Source organism: Haliotis rufescens, unplaced genomic scaffold (assembly GCF_023055435.1).
Source record: "Haliotis rufescens isolate VD_foot unplaced genomic scaffold, xgHalRufe1.0.p SCAF_9, whole genome shotgun sequence".
In the NCBI taxonomy this organism is placed as follows: domain Eukaryota; kingdom Metazoa; phylum Mollusca; class Gastropoda; order Lepetellida; family Haliotidae; genus Haliotis; species Haliotis rufescens.
The window spans coordinates 14201885-14219820 of NW_025964383.1; the positions used below are offsets into that span (position 1 = coordinate 14201885).

Below are 17936 nucleotides of genomic sequence, written 5' to 3' on the forward strand. Positions count from 1 at the left end.
CTGATCATTACCGTTTAAAATTTAAAACATTGTAAACGAATGAATGTGGATGATAAATAGAATCTCGCCATCGTGTGTTTTGATAATATTTCAACACCCGTCGATATATTCTCTTCAAACAAAGGAACGCACAGGACGATTTTTAGTGAATTTATATATTGTACTTAATAAAGTCGAAATATTTGATTTAATATCATAGATACAAACATGAAATTTTGGAGTTCGATTGTCACATGTTGTCGTTGCACAAAGGCATTGAAAACTGTTCATTGTCATGTCACATAAGGCCACAAGGTTGCGCTGAACTTAGCAATCACGGCTCTGCATCTCCTCGGTACTGACTGGAAAAGTGTACGAATTCTGTCCTGCGGAATTCTGCGCCATTCTGCCTGTAAGACCGAGTTCTTGTTTTCCATTCATAGTAGCGATCGATATTTTTCTAGGTTTTTTTGACGTGACAGCCCATTATATCTTCAGCAACCCATGCCTGTCGTAAGAGGCGACTAACATGATTTGATGGTCAGACTCACTGACATGTTTATGCATGAGTGCGGGGTTGAACAAACAAACCAACCGGCTCTGTTTTGTTATTTCTGTTTGATGACTGATTGAGATCCATACAGGTGTTTGACTAAATTTCTTTATATAATTTTTATTTTGAAGTTTACACGATATACGGCTTTTCCATTGGACGACAGGTCGACGTTCAGACCGTTTGGCACTCTATGAAGGTTCATACTCCAATGAACTCACACAAAGTGAAGGTCAATTCTTAATTAAGTGAACAGCCTTTATCATGAGCGCACCTTCACAATAGGTTGTGATCTCAGGAGGGGACACGGGTAGCCCAGTCGTCTGAGGCGCCGCGATATAACTGGAATAATGTTAACAACGGCATTAACCCCAACTCACTCACTCACTCACTCACTCACTGCGTTAGAAACCAAACACGCATCAAGTGTAATGCAATGGCAAAATGAATTTATTTCGAAGGCAAAAAAAAAAATCAATAGCAGCTGTGACAAATTATGTACAATGTTCACGTCGGCTTGATGAGACAACGAGTACACAATGTTGTAAACGGCTGACAATGCATCCGTCCTGACCTTGTCAAGCACAAAGGGAATGTGTTGTTCAATGTTTAACGACCCAACAGACATCCATTAATTCACAGTTTGATAAGAATCAAATTATGTTGTGCAAACGCGTGTATATCGTTCACATTATCTGGTTATTGATATTGGTTGAACAATTGCTTAAATTTGCAATGTACGTTTACAGCGATGGTAGATGTGAAATGCCCTTTTACGCTTCTCAAAACTGTGAATGTGGCAAACGCAAACTCCGATATAAATGTACAAAAATCAAAAGTCAAAGGATCGAGATATACACTGATGGTAATAGTCAAATGTTCTTACTTAGTGAATTTCACTATCCACTCTGACACCAACTTTTTAGGAGATTGTAATAACCAGTTGGTAAATATTTGCTTCTGAGGCCACTGTAGGTTTAGTAGACTAGGTCAATCTACTGATCAGTTAGTAGATGTTATTTTCCTCCTTTCAAAGAATCTTCTTCTCCTAATTCACTGACCGCAATAGTATATTACTAAGCGTGTTGTAAGTTTTCACTTCATTTTAATAACGTGTCGTTGCTTAGTCATTTTGCTGTCCCTATTTGCAACTGCTGAATATAATTTGAAAAAAAGACAACGAGTTAATAAATATAAAAAAAACACAGGTGAAAGATAACATATAGTGATTTTCAGTGGCATTTGAAGTTAATTAACACAATGCAACGAACAAGTAACTGACAGGTAAATAAAAAACAACAACTATTGTTTTACACTGGCAAACGTACCAAACCTCCTTCATTGAGTACATGCTACAAAGTTCCCAATTTTGCCAGTCATGAAACAAATTACATTCACATTTTTAGGTGTTAAGTGTTTGACTTAAGGTGATGAGAGATCGCCTACGTATACTGTCTTACGTTTGGCCCTCTTTGGGATTCATCTGTGTGAGTAGGGTACACATATCTATTGTGAGTTTTAATATTGCGGATCTTGACTGAAATTATTGTTTTAGAAGAGCCCGGCCTTGGTGTTGACTTTACACTAACAAGTGAGCAATGGATTCATGTTGATTGCAGGATAGACATTCTTGTCATAGTGGTTTTTTTACGACCGAGCTTGAGGCGTGAGATTGTTACTGTCCTTTTATTTGAGTATGAGTATGGTCTTTTATGGATTTTGGGTTGATATTGGTATAGCCATCTGCTGATCTTACTTACGTCCCACTGGGCTTGCCATCTTCGGGCTATTGAGCTTTGATTTTGAATTTGATCTCTAGTTTGCTGAAGGTAACTGACTGTATACCCGCTTTGGCTGTAGCGAGCTTTGCTTTTTCATTTTCATGAATATCTATGTGAGACGGGATCCAGCACAGATCCAACTGTTTTCCTTGGTCCGACAGTTTTGTATATTCGTATAAAATATTATTGACTGTTTGGCCTGGAGTTTGAATTTCTGCCGCTGATCGCTTGTCGCGCAATTTGCGATTCTGATAGGATTGCTTCTGGTAGTTCCGGTATGAGTTTGAGTGCATGATGTATGCCTCCAGTTAGCAGTGAATACTGACTGACCGTCGGGAAGGCAAACCGAATATGCTTGGGGTTTGAAGCTATGGATATGAATTCCGTAACCTGCATTGTTGTTGATAGGATTCTTGGATCCATCAGTGTGTATATCGGCCCTGCTGTCCCAGGTAGTTTGAATTTAGTAACATGTATGGCTACTGATCGTAGTTGGGTTGGGATTTTCTTTTTCAGTGACTTCTGATGATAAAGCAGTTTCAGCTATGGGCATGTATAACCCCAAGGGAGCGCGTCACCCTGTTGAGTGACTTTCTGGTGGCTGAATGTCATCACATTTGTCACTGTGGGTGAGTTCTCGTACCATCATCCCACTTAGCTGAGGGATTGTTCCAAGCAAGGGCTTCGTCGCGGGTGGTTTTGTCTTGTCCTATTTGTTTTACCAAATGGTTTGATGTTCGTCCCCAGAACAATACTATAGCCTGCTCTCTTCCTACTTGTGGCTTGTATTAGGGCTTTGTATTGTATTATGTCGAGGCAGTTCAAGACAGTGTTTGATGTTGATTGAAGGTTCTCACAACCATAGTTCATCTTTGATCTGATAAATGATTTGTAGAGGTTCAGCTGAGCGTCCCTACAAGTACCCCATGATGTTCCTCAAATTTTTCGCAATACGTTCAGGTCTTAATGACATCTACTTTCAACATATTCTGTATGTTTGTGCCAAGTGAGGTGTTGATCTAGGATCAAGTTTAGAAATTTTGCGGACTTTTTGAATTTATTGATTTGCCTTTTGTGGAGAGACAACGTATCATAGCATATTTCCCCTGCGTTTGAATAGAACTTCCACATTATTTTCCCCCATATATTGAACCATTGATGTACTCCATCAAGGGCTGACTCAATTCTTTTTCGGATTTGTGAAATATCTCTTCGTCTTGGTATGTGATCTAGACATGAGTGTCCTTTCCTGAAGCAGCTTTCATCAGGTTTGATTTCGTGCCTGTTTGAAGGTGATACATGAGCCTTTTTGTGACCATGTCTCCCATAGCTTTGCACATGTTTGAAATGAGTGGGAGAGAGGTCAATAATTGTTTGGTTGGTCTTCGTCTTTCCCTTGTTTTAGAAACAGGATAACTTCAGCTTGTTTCCATGCTTTTGGGACTTCTCCTTTGGACCATATTGTGTTGTACAACTCAGTGAGTAAGTTTTCGGTTTGATGAGGTTGGTTTTTCAATATCCAATAACTGGTGTTTTGCCTTGTAAATTTATGTTGTATTGCACCATCAAACACTGTTACAGTAAATGTTATGGTGTAAACCAGATATTTGCCTTGTGGCTGTTTTGGTATTTTGGGCATAAGCATTTTTGTGTGCGACTGCCGTTGTTTAGAGTTATGAGACTGTCGTCTTCAACCCGAATTGTTCCTATCTTCCCATAAAGGATTGTGGGCATTATAGTCACCAAGGATTATGCCATAGGTGCCTACTGTTTGAGCTAGTCTCGTACGCTCTTCCTTCTGTGTTTCATGGGTAGCTGGGTGGTACATGTTAGCGATGCGTAATTCATATCCATTTGCCAGTTTTAAGGAGATTTGTACGGTTCCAAGGTTTCCTGCATTTGTTTCAGTATTTTTGGAGGTACAGCTGTTGTGGACAAGGGTGATAAGTCCTCTTCCCTTGTTGCCAGGCATAAGATTTTTTCTGTTGTTTTTACATATTGACTGTACACAGGTAATGTGAAGTTGGCATTTTTGCTGACTTTAGCCTCCTGTATTGGAATGACCTGTTTTCGACGAGCGCATTATGTTCAATGCCATGGCTCTTAAAGTAGTTTGCATTTCACTGTAATTAAAGCAAGTCCATGATTGTTTTGATGAGCACTCGTCAAGTTTTTGAGCATATACTTTTTTGGAATTGTTTCTTTGTATTTCAGTAATTTAGTATCTTGAAAGCCAGATTGAGGATGCAGGTGGTTATGGCTTTGACACTCATTTTCCTTTCTGTAATTTGGAGTATTGCCATGGCAATGAACTCTACATCTTTGCTGTGATCTGAGTCTTTACTTTACCATGAAGACCGCCTCCGTGGTCTTGTGGTAGGGCGTCCGCGAATGATTCGGTGTCTGCTCCCCGACCGCGTCATACCAAAATACGTTAAAAGATGGTACTTTGTTGTTATCCTGTCTGGCGCTGGGCATTAAGGGGCTAAAACAAGGACTGGTCGGCTCGGAGTCAGTATACTGTGTCTGAGTGCGTTATTCATGTTAAATTGCGGCGAAATAAATAATATTGGACGCGACGTTAAACCCCATTTCACCTAACTCACCTTCTTTAATTACCCAGAGCTGGTGCTTTCTTTTCTTGGCTGATTTGTTGGTTGTGTGCCTTATTTTGAGTAGTAGAAGGAATGGGGTTTGTTATTTGGGATTGGGTCTTCTTCCCCTTGCGTTTTGCAGTGGTTTTATGTCGGTGGATCATTGCTTTTAGATTTGCTTGTTTGCTTGGAGAATGAAGTAGTCGCTTGGAATTTTATTTATCTCATTGGGGTGCACAGATTTTGATTCAGATTGCTGAGTAGCGTTTTATTTATGCATTTGGACATTTCGTCGCCAAAGATGAGCGACCCTCCTTTTTGCAGTTTGTACAACAAGTGTTGCAGTTTTCTTTGCAAGAAACTCAGAAGCACGTTTTGGCCTTTGTGGCTGGTTAAATGATGTTTTGTTTATGTTCAACGGTTTGTGCATTGTGTCAGCCTTTTCCTATATGGCATAGTTTCTATGTTCGTATCGCATGGATTGAGATGGCAGTGGACTGACTGACCTAGTGCCGTGAGTATTACTGCTTGTGTGCTGGTAGTGCCCATTGAGTTGATCCTGAACGCCGACAGGATTGTTTCTTGGTTTATTTTATTGGTTAGTTCCAACGATGTAGACCTTCTGTGAGTTGTACAAACAAAGTGTCTGGACTGCATAGGAATGTGTTCAAGGACTAGGGATCTCAGACAATAGGCACTAAATGTGATTACAAGCACTAGGGTGATTTTGAACGTGAATGTTTGTTTTTTTAAACAATATGTATTTCCACTTGGTACAGTGAAAGGTGATTGATAAACAAGCAGAGCCTATATAAATATCTCTCCCCAACAAAGTTCGAACAAGCAGCTGTAGTATAATTATACAGTTGTAAAGGCTTGATATTAAGTCACACGTGGTACATCAAAGGTAAACAGTTGTTAGTGACAAATCTACATACATACATATATATGTAGATTTGTCTAAACATGCACATTTATGGAGAATAGATGATGTACAGAGTCAACGATACATGGATGTGTCCTGGAAACGGCCAGGTACATTGTGTGCAACTTCACTATTGGTTTAAACATTTATTTTTACAAAAATGTCATAATGGTTTGGTAAACAAGCAAAGCGCTTATGTTAATACCGCTCCATTACACCTATGACATGATGCAATAAAACATCAATGAAGGTTAGATGTAACAAAAGAATTGTACATGCCAAGCTAGATGTGTACATTGTATATAAAATAAATAAATTTGCAGTTTATATTAAACAATTCATTTAATTGAAAATCTGCCAGTCTGTAATGTGAAGTTTTGAATAGAATCTAATGTTTGGATTTGCTCTTCCTTACTCAAATACGAATTTCGGCATAGCACTGTTTGTAAAGAATTGCCATGTTGGTAAAAATACATTTCATTTCAAAGAACATAGTAATTTGTACACACAAAAAGAAGTGTAAAGCATCTTCGGTATGATATCCGCAGGAACAAGTTTTTGTATCCAAGATATATCTATCATACTGATCTGCGTTAAGATCGCTGCAGCAAAGCCTGAAGCGACAGTGAATAATTTGTCATAACCTGTTTCCATAATTTAAATCCCAGTGAAGACCATTATCTCCCCTTACGTGAAGCATTAGTCATTATGGCTTTATATGGACATATATTCTCGTCAGATGTTAATCTAACTGCTTTAAATATGAACGTTGTTAAAGTAACTTGCTGTAAATCAACACTATCTACAGTTTTTAGCTTATGGGGATTATAGGGACTCCATTAATATTAAGGCATTGAGAGTTACTAGGATATTCCCCTCTACACAGGATAGCCCTTCTCGCCGCCGCTGCCTCATGCAATCTACCAGAGAGGATAGTGAATTCACTGTTTATGAACCTTCTGGCTGCTGTTACTTATTAAGGTAGTAGAATTCACTAGGCTTTTTTCTCAGTGTATATTTGTATCTCAAATTAGAGATAAGCGGTCAAACTTATACACAGAGCCGATTGGAAGCGGAAATGAGTTCGAGATAACGGATCTTGAGATAACGGGGACCGACTGTACAACGTCACTGTCCTATACCTTATCTAGTGATGATAGGAGTTTGTGAAAAGATGAGCGTATCCTGCCCCACCGATGGCACCCGTCACAAACACATCCACAGGCAAGTCAAACAACATAATTGACTTCACCAGGTGTTTGCAACGATGAATAGCTACATAGACTACACCAGTTATTTGCAACGTTGTATACCTACATAGATGTCTCAAGTTGATTGTGTCGTTACATGGACGCCGCCAGTTATTTGCAACGCTCTACAGCTACACTGATGACACCAGCTGTTTGCAACGTTGTATAGCTGCATAGGCGCCACCAGTTGTTTGCAACGCTCTACAGCTACACTGATGACACCAGCTTTTTGCAACGTTGTATATATACATAGACGCCGCAAGATGTTTGCAACGTTGTATAGCGGCATAAGGGCCACCAGTTGTTTGCAACGTTGTATAGCTACACAGACACCACCAGTTGTTTGCAACGTTGTATAGCGACATACACGCCATGCTGTGTTTTTATTTCAACGTTGTATAGCTACACAGACGCCACCAGTTGTTTGCAACGTTGTATAGCTTCACGGACGCCACCAGTTATTTGCAACGTTGTATAGCTACAAACGCGACACAAGTTGTTTGCAACGTTGAATAGCTACATACACGCCGCGGGGTGTTTGCAACGTTGTACAGCTACACATACGCCACCAGTTGTTTGCAACGTTGTATTGCTACACACACGCCATGAGATGTTTGCAACGTTGCAAGCTGCACAAACGTCACCAGTTGTTTTCAACTTTGTATAGCTGCACAGACGCCGCCAGTTGTTTGCAACGTTGTATAGCTACACAGACGCCACCAGTTGTTTGCAACGTTGTACAGCTACATACACGACACCAGTTGTTTTCAACGTTGTACAACTACATACACGACACCAGTTGTTTGCAACGTTGTATAGCTGCATGGGCGCCACCAGTTGTTTGCAACGTTGTATAGCTACACACACGCAATGAGATGTTTGCAACGTTGCAAGCTACACAGACACCGCCAGTTGTTTGCAACGTTGTATAGCTGCACAGACGCCACCAGTTGTTTTCAAAGTTGAAAAGTTGCACAGACGCCACCATTTGTTTTCAACGTTGTATAGCTACATACACGTCACCAGTTGTTTGCAACGTCGATTGCTACACAGACGCCACCATTTGTTTGCAATGATTCGTAGCAACACAGATACCTCGAGGTGCATATTCAAAACAGTAAGCATTATAAACATAACTCCAAGTGTTTGCAACGTTGTACATTAAGAAGAGAAACTTGGTGTTTGCGCTATAGTACGGTTACACACATGAAACCGGAGTTTTCCAACTTTGTATATTTATGGAGAACTCTCCGGTCTTCACTTAAATATGCATACTTGTAAAACACCCGAAGCTCGCACTAAAATCATGGTAACATTATACATAAATAGTTCATCGAAATATAAATAGATAGATACACAACAGTAAATATCCAAATTGTGACAGTACACAGTTTATGATTAAATACTTCATATTTTATATCAATTTGTTTTTTGTTTTTTTGCCGTATATTTCATTTAAGTCTTTCTACAATTAATATAATTGAAATGTCACTTTAGTTAACCATCATGCCAAAGGCCAAGACATTTCATTTAGCAAGCTGAAGGCTAATTAACATCAATACAATTAAGGCAATTACCATCGTGTCACGGTCACGTGACACCTGCTTTAAAAACGTATAAGATATCAAGACAATTTAAAAAAACCAACTATAATTAATCTGTTGAAATTAAAGCAATTACCACCGCGTGTAGGTCACGTGACGCTTCCTCTAAAAACTCATATCGGCCTGTCTAATCAAATCTCTTATGGTAATCATCTACTCTATTTCAACCATCCAAAATTATAGTTTAGAGACACACACAGTAAACTTTGAAATTAATGCGTCTACAAATTAATATACTGAACAACAAAAGTTCCTGTGACATTGAATAAGATTTAATGCAAAGTTATGTTTTTTACCAAATCTGAGACAAATTCGGTTTGTAACAGATAAAAGACTCCTGTAAGTGTTCAAATGGTTTAATTTTCCACACTGACTTCAGAAAATGCGTTATTTCATTAAAAAAAACATGAACATGCCAAAATGTCAATTTACAAATCAATACCGTGTGTGTCCACCTCTGGCTGCGATGCAAGCAACACATCTTTGTCTCATGGAATGGACCAGGTGTCGCACAAAGTCCTGCGGGATATCTGTCCATGTCTGCTGGAGCATGTTTCGAAGTTCCCGGAGTGTCTGTGGAACATGTGGTTGACGTCGAAGGCGCCGATCCATCTCATCCCACATGTGCTCGATTGGTGAGAGATCAGGAGAGCGAGCCGGCCAGAGGATGACATTCACGTTGTTTTGTTGAAGAGAATCCTGAGCAAGTCGAGCAATATGAGGCCGGGCGTTGTCATGTTGAAAGGTAATGCCTGAGCCATGACGACGCAAAAACGGTAGAACAACAGGGCCGATGATCTCGTCGCGGTAGCGCTGTCCATTGAGATTTCCCTCTACCACTATCAAACGGGTCCTCTGTCTTGCTGTAATCCCACCCCATACCATAACGCTCCCGCCCCCGAACCGATCTTCTTCCATGACACAATGATTGACGTAACGTTCACCCCGACGTCGGCACACTCGAATCCGTCCATCGCTGTGGCTGAGGTGAAAAAGAGACTCGTCAGTGAATAGAACTTGTCCCCACTGCATAGCCGTCCAGCGTAGACGCTGTCTGCACCACTGTAGACGTGCTTGACGGTGGTTTCCTGTCAAAATGGGACGTCTGGCGGGTCTTCTGGCGACAATCCCTGCACATCTGAGGCGGCGACGTACGGTTTGTGAAGATATTCGTCGAAGGCCAGGGGGGATTTTTGCAGTCACTGTTGCTGGCTGGAATCGATTTCGTAGGTGTGTTGTTCGAATCCGGTTGTCTTGTCGATTATTAGTTACGCGTGGCCTGCCACTCCGAGGATGGTATCTGACTGCATTCGTCTGTTGCCAACGTTGCCATAAACACCAAATGGTGTTAGGGTGGACGTTAAATTGTCTTGTAACATCACGTTGACTCTATCCTGCTTCAAGCATACCAATGGCTTGCAGACGCTCATTTTCGGACAGGCGTGGCATTTCGTAATGTTGAATAATTGCGTAATTTTGTTGTTTTTCTGAGTGATTGTTGTCAGCACGATGCTAAACTATGCATGTAGAATCCCGTTAACGCACATGTTTTTATACCCATTCTTGGTTAGTGAAATGCATGGGGCTTGCATAAAAGTAAACTTTTGCATGGAATGCATGCTTTTCTGTAGCATTCGCGTTTTTGTGGCTTGATTCCATACATGTACTACAACATTGAAAACCAAACTTTACTTGTTTGAAAAATAAACTTAAATATTGGTGTGACAGGAACGTTTGTTGTTGAGTATAAAAAAAATGATATTCAAACTTTATAAAAAAAAATAACATATCTTTGCAGTCAAACCTCGGACATTTCACATTCGGCAGTTACTCACTTAGGTTGTAAAAACATGTCGCGAGACATTATTGTGTCGATTTTGTTGATTTGTTGATTTTGTTGATTTTTCCACAGCTCATTTGAATCAACACCCGATTACTCTAATTTAGTCAATAGATGCCTGTTCGCATTACAGTCACCGACTGCGTGTCAATTCTAGATTGACACGCTGACCAATAATGGTAATCCCCTTTGCAAGTCGGCGGTCAATCTAAAATACTGCTTGTTCAACTAAACGCCAGCCTTTGGTTTTTCAATTACCTTATCCACTACAGATAGAGATTATTTAGGTAATTTATGGGAATATTGTATTAACCAGGAACAACACATGAAATACAAAGGAAGTAATGGTGACAATAACTTAAAATAATGCCTTCAAAACTTAACCAATCAGAGATTGCTATGCGTCCCTCCACCATATAAGTAGGTGCAGTTTGACAGCCGATAAGGCAGCTAAACTATCCCTCAAAATCCCAGAAATAAAACTTACCCATCTAAAAATCAGAAATTAAAAGCGTAAATAAGCAAAAAATCACCAAAAAATGGCATAACCTATATCTAAACTCAAATAACCAAATCAAAAAAGTGCTCAGCAAACCACTAACCAAACCAAAAATTCTCCATCAATCAAAAAAAATCGACAGAGTAATCACTAAACTCCAAACAGGACACACCAACCTAAATAACCACCTAAATTTTTTTTAAAAACACACTACAGGTAACTGCCCACACTGCAAACAACCAGAAACCCCAGAACACGCACTCGTCCACTGCACACACTACCTAACACATCGAACCGCATTACAAACCACCCTCAATCTAAACAAGGCTCTCACTCTAGAAGCAATACTAAACCCACAAAATAAACTAGAAAACTTCAAGGCCTTAGGCGTATTCTTAATCAAAACGGAACTAATAAAACGCATCTAAAAACACAGTAACCTACCAAATCAAAATCACATAAACAAACAAACATCAACCATACCCAGCTCCCTTAGTTCTCCTCCCCAACCCCATCGGCATCTGTTCCAAATCTTCGGAAACACATTAAATGGCCTGGCCGGGCCCGTGTGCGAAATACGCATCAGTCGGAAAGCGCACGTTAAATCTCCAAAGTAAGTAAGTAAGCCAAGTCATGGAATAAATCTTGGAACGCTAGCAACTCTGATGTCATCATTTATTCTCAATTCTTCTATTTAATTTTAAGGTAAGACATTGACATGCGTTGTTTCAATGGTTGTTTTCAAATTTGTTGAATGTGTCTCATGGTAATTGTCTTAGATGTCTTGAACATTGACACACGCGTTGGTTCATTGATAAGTTATTGTTTAATGTATTTTGAATCTCCTATAACGTTTTAGGAATGTTTTCAACACCAAAGTAATGCGCACTATTCCAATAGGTGTCATGTATATAGGTTGTAGTGTAAAGTAATTTCGATCACCAATATATGTAATCAATAAGTTGCTGATCAAGATCTTGATAACCGTTTAGATAAATAAGAAATTTAGTACAAGTATCAGTAACATCGTAAAGTAAAATATGCCATGTCATCAATTATGTAGCTTCATTGCTAGCAGTAATGCTGGACTTAGTTAATATTCAGTCAGCTTTGTTATTTATAGGAAATGATGAAATACCTGTAACTTGATGTTTATAGTCAAATGCAAAACACTCGTATGCGAGCTCTGCATAAAGTAGCTAATAACACTTGTATTAGAAGAACTACGGTAATGCGCGTAACTGCATTACCGCAATACTTCTAAAATTACGTCTATCATTTATGTTGCATTATTTCAAGCTGACATTGGCAAGGTGTACCATGTGTTTTTAATATCATCTATGAATGCAAAATTTTATCACTGACATGCTACTTTCCCCATCAAAATGTGTATGTACGGTTATTGTTGGATTATTTATTTATAACACACTGAACCTCACAATGAATACTCAAACATCTGTTTGACTGATCACTGACTCACGGAATTCTCGCTTCTATTTTAGAGTAAACGTTATAACTTGTTATCCAACAAGTATCAGGATAACATATGTAAGCAAACAGATCAGTTTGGAGGCGGACATTTCAGTCTTCACCACATCGTTATTGACACTGCTAGTCGAGATATCTTGTCACATGTAAATGTCCCTGATGTGTGTCAGAGGTATTGTGTTTAGGTTCACGAAGTGGAAACGTCTTCAGCAGTAACATGTGCGTCAATAATGAGACACATGTAATACACCTGTAAACTAAGTAAACAAAACTGCACAACAAGGGCAATGTTGTATTCGTGTACAATGTATTGGTTGCAAGTTGGACAATATTTTCTTTTTCGTAATGTATGAATAATACGTTCACTTTATTCATTGATACATTTTCAGGGGCCAGTTTGAGGTTTGGGTCATCGACCCCTTTGCACAGCGTCCGCTTTGGGCATTATTCATGGAATGTTTCCGTTGGCGGCACGAGTCTTCCTTGCGAGATGATACACTCTTGTGATAACCAACTTCTGTTTGGTCAGCTCTACCCGTCACGAACTACACCTGCAGCTGGTGTGACAGCTATGAGACGACGCATACCTGACCGAATTTAAGGGATTTGTTGGTTTGATTGTAGCAGAACTCAGCACGCAGCAGTACTCCATAAAAAAAACAGTGTTTAATTTTATGTAGGACGATCCACGCCATCGAGATCGATGTCACCAAGGCAACACCCGAGTGTCCCCTCTTGTGGAAAGATGGTTGCGCTGTTCTAGTTTATCCCCGAATTCCCACGGATTTATAAGGAGATGGCAGTTCACAAGAACATTGACCGAGGGTATGCGTGGGTGGTGTTGGTCACCAGCTGGCTACAAGTGGTCATCTCTGGCATCTTCTACTACACAACGGGTGTGGTCAACACCGCCCTCCTGGAGAATATGCAGGAGGGCGTGGTCAAGACATCGTGGGTGGGGTCTACCTTGTATGGGACGATGATGCTTACAGGTGAGTACTAAAGTATGGAAGAGAGGTATTAGTAAATAATAAGCTATTATGTTAATTTGAGGATATTACTGATTAAAATGACATCTTCAGGAAAAACTAGCTTGCTGGATTCCGGGCTTGTCGATATGCTCAACTCCTTTACCTTCATAGTAATTTTGTACTGTTCCACTCGAGAACACACTTTAGAAAATACGCGCTTCCTCTTGAAATGTTTTTACCGATCACTTTCATGACCAAGTCATGCCATTCAGGAACTACGCTCGTAGACGATTGGAGACGCGTGGCCCTCTCGAGGGTTACCATATTCATTGTGAAACAGGGGAACTCCTTCAATCAAGGACGACGACCCTCGTCTTATAGTCCAATGTTGTCATCACAGCAGCGCTCGCTTATTCCTGTTGTATAAGCATCGCATATCTCTGATATTTCTCAAAGCCTCACACACACTGCGCTTGTACAACGCAGACGTAACTCGCAATAACATATTTCCACAGTCTTTGAACACATGCATATTGCCAAAATTTATTTAAATTATCGGGATTGTATTGATCGAGGTTCCCGTATCCTCACGTGCATTCTGATTGGCTTTCGCCGTTTCGACTCATGATGGCCACGGAGAGGGAAAAAGATGTGAGTGCTGACGAATGCTCCATTGTGAAAAGAATGAAAGTATATGCTTCAATATCATTGATTAATATATGCTGTTAAATGGGACTGAATCAAGGACATCTTTCGGACTTTTCACTTCGTTTGACTACTTTTCGTCTTCTTATTTATCCTCCTCAGTCCCAATAATAGAAATACCAAACATACATTTTTGCAAAATGAATAGCACACTAATACAGTAGTAAATCGTAATATATCAATATTTATTCAAACTTCGATTTTATTCACATTCTGCTCAACAGGCAGTCTCATTTATCACGAAAACACATGGCGTCATCCATTGAAACATGTGTCGTGACGTCATGTCAATCCAGTATGATGTCATGTTGGTTTCACATCTGTGAGAGTTCACGTAGGGACTACAAATATTGTCATTATTATACTATTTCTACTACTATTCTTTCAGCACCGGTGACCAGCTCTTATTGGGCTACAAGTGGTTAATAGTCGTTACTAGTCCCACCACCTCCACCCATTAAAATAATGCCTCCACACGTTCCTCGACACCCGCTGACAAGAAATGTATCTCGCTTCTCATGACCAGTTAACGTAGGGACTACAAATTTTATCATTGTTTATTAACAGAATACCACTACTTTTTCAGCACCGGTGACCAGCTCTTTAACGAATGTGTTGGGGTGCCGCATTTCGGCCGTTCTTGGAGGTCTTCTGACTCTGGTGGGCATGGTGGCTGCATTCTTCGCCAAGTCGATAGATGGGGTAATTGTGTCCTATGGATTTATTGCAGGTGAGGAGTCGCTTATGGTTGCATTTATATGTTGGATATGTGAATATAAAACGCAAGAGAATATCGAGTCCCGAGAAAAAGATACCATTGGGCGCCTTGTTATGATTGGATCACCTAAAGGTAATGGCAATATGGTACAGATTAACTACTATATTACAATAGTTTATTGTCATTATGTGCTTCAGAAATGTATACACAGAAAGAAAGAAATAATATGTAAACAAATCTTCCGCAAACTAAAAGATAAGTCAACACCTACACATGGCAAAATTACACAGTTGTCAGCTCGGTTGCCTGACGTGGTTCAGCTTGCCGAAAATAACTTGCGAAAATATCATCATTTAACATCATCGTCAACAATAAGATCGATCGTATTATTATGTACAGATTAAAATAAAAAATGCAGCAAAGAGTGTTTGGGTGATCCTGGCAAAGTCAGGCTCATCGTTAGCTCAGGGCCCTTGCTCCCTCTACACGTAGCCCGGACAGCGAATGGGACTTCTCCCAGGAAGCGCTGCCTAGTCAAACCCACCCAGAACTTTTCGGAGAATGTAAAGGCTCCCAACACTGAACTCTTCTGCATTACCCAGATTGTCAGAAGGGCTGTATTCCTGGTGGCAAACCCGGGTATTCTCCTAATGTCAGTCATCAGATTGGGAGGTACCAAGCCTAAGGCACCAAGAACAATGGAGAGTCGGACAACTTGGTACTTGGGATGCAAGCGTGTCATTTTGAAAGCGAGGTTTTGGCCTGGATACGTCTGAGGTTTAACGGGACTATTCCACAGAATTGTGTATGTATCATTTTCAATGACGCCCTCTACATATTCCGGGTCGTACCATGTATGGACCTCTCTGTCAATTATTCTTATTCTTCTTCTTCTTATTATTCCAGGTCTAGGAATCGGATTCCTTGAGACATCAGCGACTGTTATTACTGGTCACTATTTCAACAAATACCTCCCTCTTGCCTCGGGGCTACAGATGTCCGGAGGAGGGTCAGGGATGCTCATAGGTGCTCCGTTAGTGAGATGGCTGCTTGATACGTTCGGACTTAGTGGGACCTTTCTCATACTGGGCGCCATAGGAGCTAACACATGTGTGTGTGGTATGATGTTTAGACCATCACCACATGAGCAACAAGCAGGAACAAAGAAAAGAGAGACACCGGGAGACGTGAAACGAAATTTTGTGGATGAAGAAGTAGAAGAACAACCAGAAGTCAGAACCAGTTTTCTGCAACGTTTACGTTCGACAGTCAGTGAAATGAGGACAGTTTTGTCAAATGTTAGCTTTATGCTATATGTCCTTTCCTATACATTATGGGGATTTGGAGAATCTATTATATATGTACATCTACCTTATTTTGTGGAATCCAAAGGAACAAGCCAACAAAATTCCGCCATGTTGTACACAGCTATGGGAATTACTAGTATCATAGCTCGTGTGCTGGCAGGATTTGCTGGTAACGATCCAGCAATAGGAGTCTTCATGCTACATACAGGTATGCTGGGTGTAGCGGGAGTCCTGATTATGATGTGTCCCCTTCTTGCCAGTTCGTTCACACTGCAGCTCCTGTTCTGTAGTATCTATGGTATCTACAGTGGTGGGCCTATGGCGTTATTAAACCCAATTATTGTAGATCTGTTAGGCGTGAAACAACTGGCGACTGGATACGGAATGGTTAATTTCATTGCTGGCCTTGGATTACTTCTCGGACCTCCGTTCGCAGGTAAGTAACACATAAACATGCATCAACGTTGTACGATGATAGAATTATCCCATCCTGTCTTATTACATGTCTAAGTATTGTCACTTGTTACGATAAGCCGATGGTTGTCAAATGAAGACTACATCGTGACAAGTGCGTGAATGAGTGAGGGAGGTTGGTTGGTTTGTTGTTTAACGCCACACTCAGCAGTATTCCAGCTATATGACGGCGGTCTGTAAATAATCGAGTCTGGACCAGACCATCCAGTGATTAAGATCATGAGCATCGATCCACGCAATTGGGGAGCGGATTTACACGGCTGAGGACCCTGTTTCAGTTTCAAGGGGTGTTCAAGAGGTTACATGCAGAAGGACAATATCATAATGGCCAATAGGACAATGGCGAACACTGACAGGTTTCCACATTGGAACTAGTTTTCTTGCACCTGGCTATCACATGACAACACAACCTAGTGACAGTCGTGAGCCTTTTCTATCTGTTCAAATTGTTTCTGTTTGCGTTTGCCTTCAAATGATAGTTAATAGTTAACTTATCAGAAGCAGGTACCCGTCTTCATAAACGGTCGTCATGGCACTACACGCAGCGGATCTGACGTTACATATAGGACATGCACTATCCCGACACCGCTGCTGCCCCATATAATGTAGTAAGCTTGGTGGCCCCGGGCGCGGTAACGGAGACAGGCCTAAGGGAGTCAGGCCTAAGGAGAAAACAAGAAAAGAATAAGTTCATTTCGTTTTACAACTTCTAGCTCTCAGGAAACCCAGCAAGTCCAGCGACCACGTTGCTTTATTCGGGTTGGGGCGGTCGGGTAGCCTAGTGGATGAAGCGTTCGCTCGTCAAGCCGAAAACCCTGGTTCGATTCCCGACATGGGTACAATGTGTGAAGCCCATTTCTGGTGTCCCCCGCCGTGACAATGCTGGAATATTGCTAAGAGCGGCGTAAAACCATACTCACTCACACACTTTATTCGGGTAAAGTCTTATTAACGACCAAATTAGAGTTTGCCAACCTCTGCCCCGCTCTCTTAAAATAGTTGTTCCCTTCAAATACCATGGGAAAAACTTGGGATACGTATACGTTTCTATAATGAAGACGAATTCGTTTCATTGTGTTTTGGTTTGTTGTTCACAGGGTTCATCATGGACGTTTCGGGAAGCTACGATGTTAGCTTTGCATGTTCTGGTAAGAACTATGAATCTTGATGTTTTAAATTTGACTATCAAAGACACCATCAGAAAAGTATAATTTGTTATGTTGTAATAATTATATTTGAACATTATGT

The 17936-nt window shown here is 40.5% G+C and overlaps 1 protein-coding gene across 1 annotated transcript in view; it reads left to right on the forward strand.

Moving 5' to 3' along the window:
* The window catches only part of LOC124150252, a 33347-nt gene that overhangs the window by 2949 nt on the left and 12462 nt on the right, over window positions 1-17936 (forward strand). The window contains exons 2-5 of the mRNA XM_048391111.1: window positions 12903-13505; window positions 14776-14919; window positions 15814-16650; window positions 17786-17836. Of these exons, the coding sequence (XP_048247068.1) occupies window positions 13310-13505; window positions 14776-14919; window positions 15814-16650; window positions 17786-17836 (1228 nt within the window). The 5' untranslated portion in view covers window positions 12903-13309. The remainder of the gene's footprint in view (window positions 1-12902; window positions 13506-14775; window positions 14920-15813; window positions 16651-17785; window positions 17837-17936) is intronic.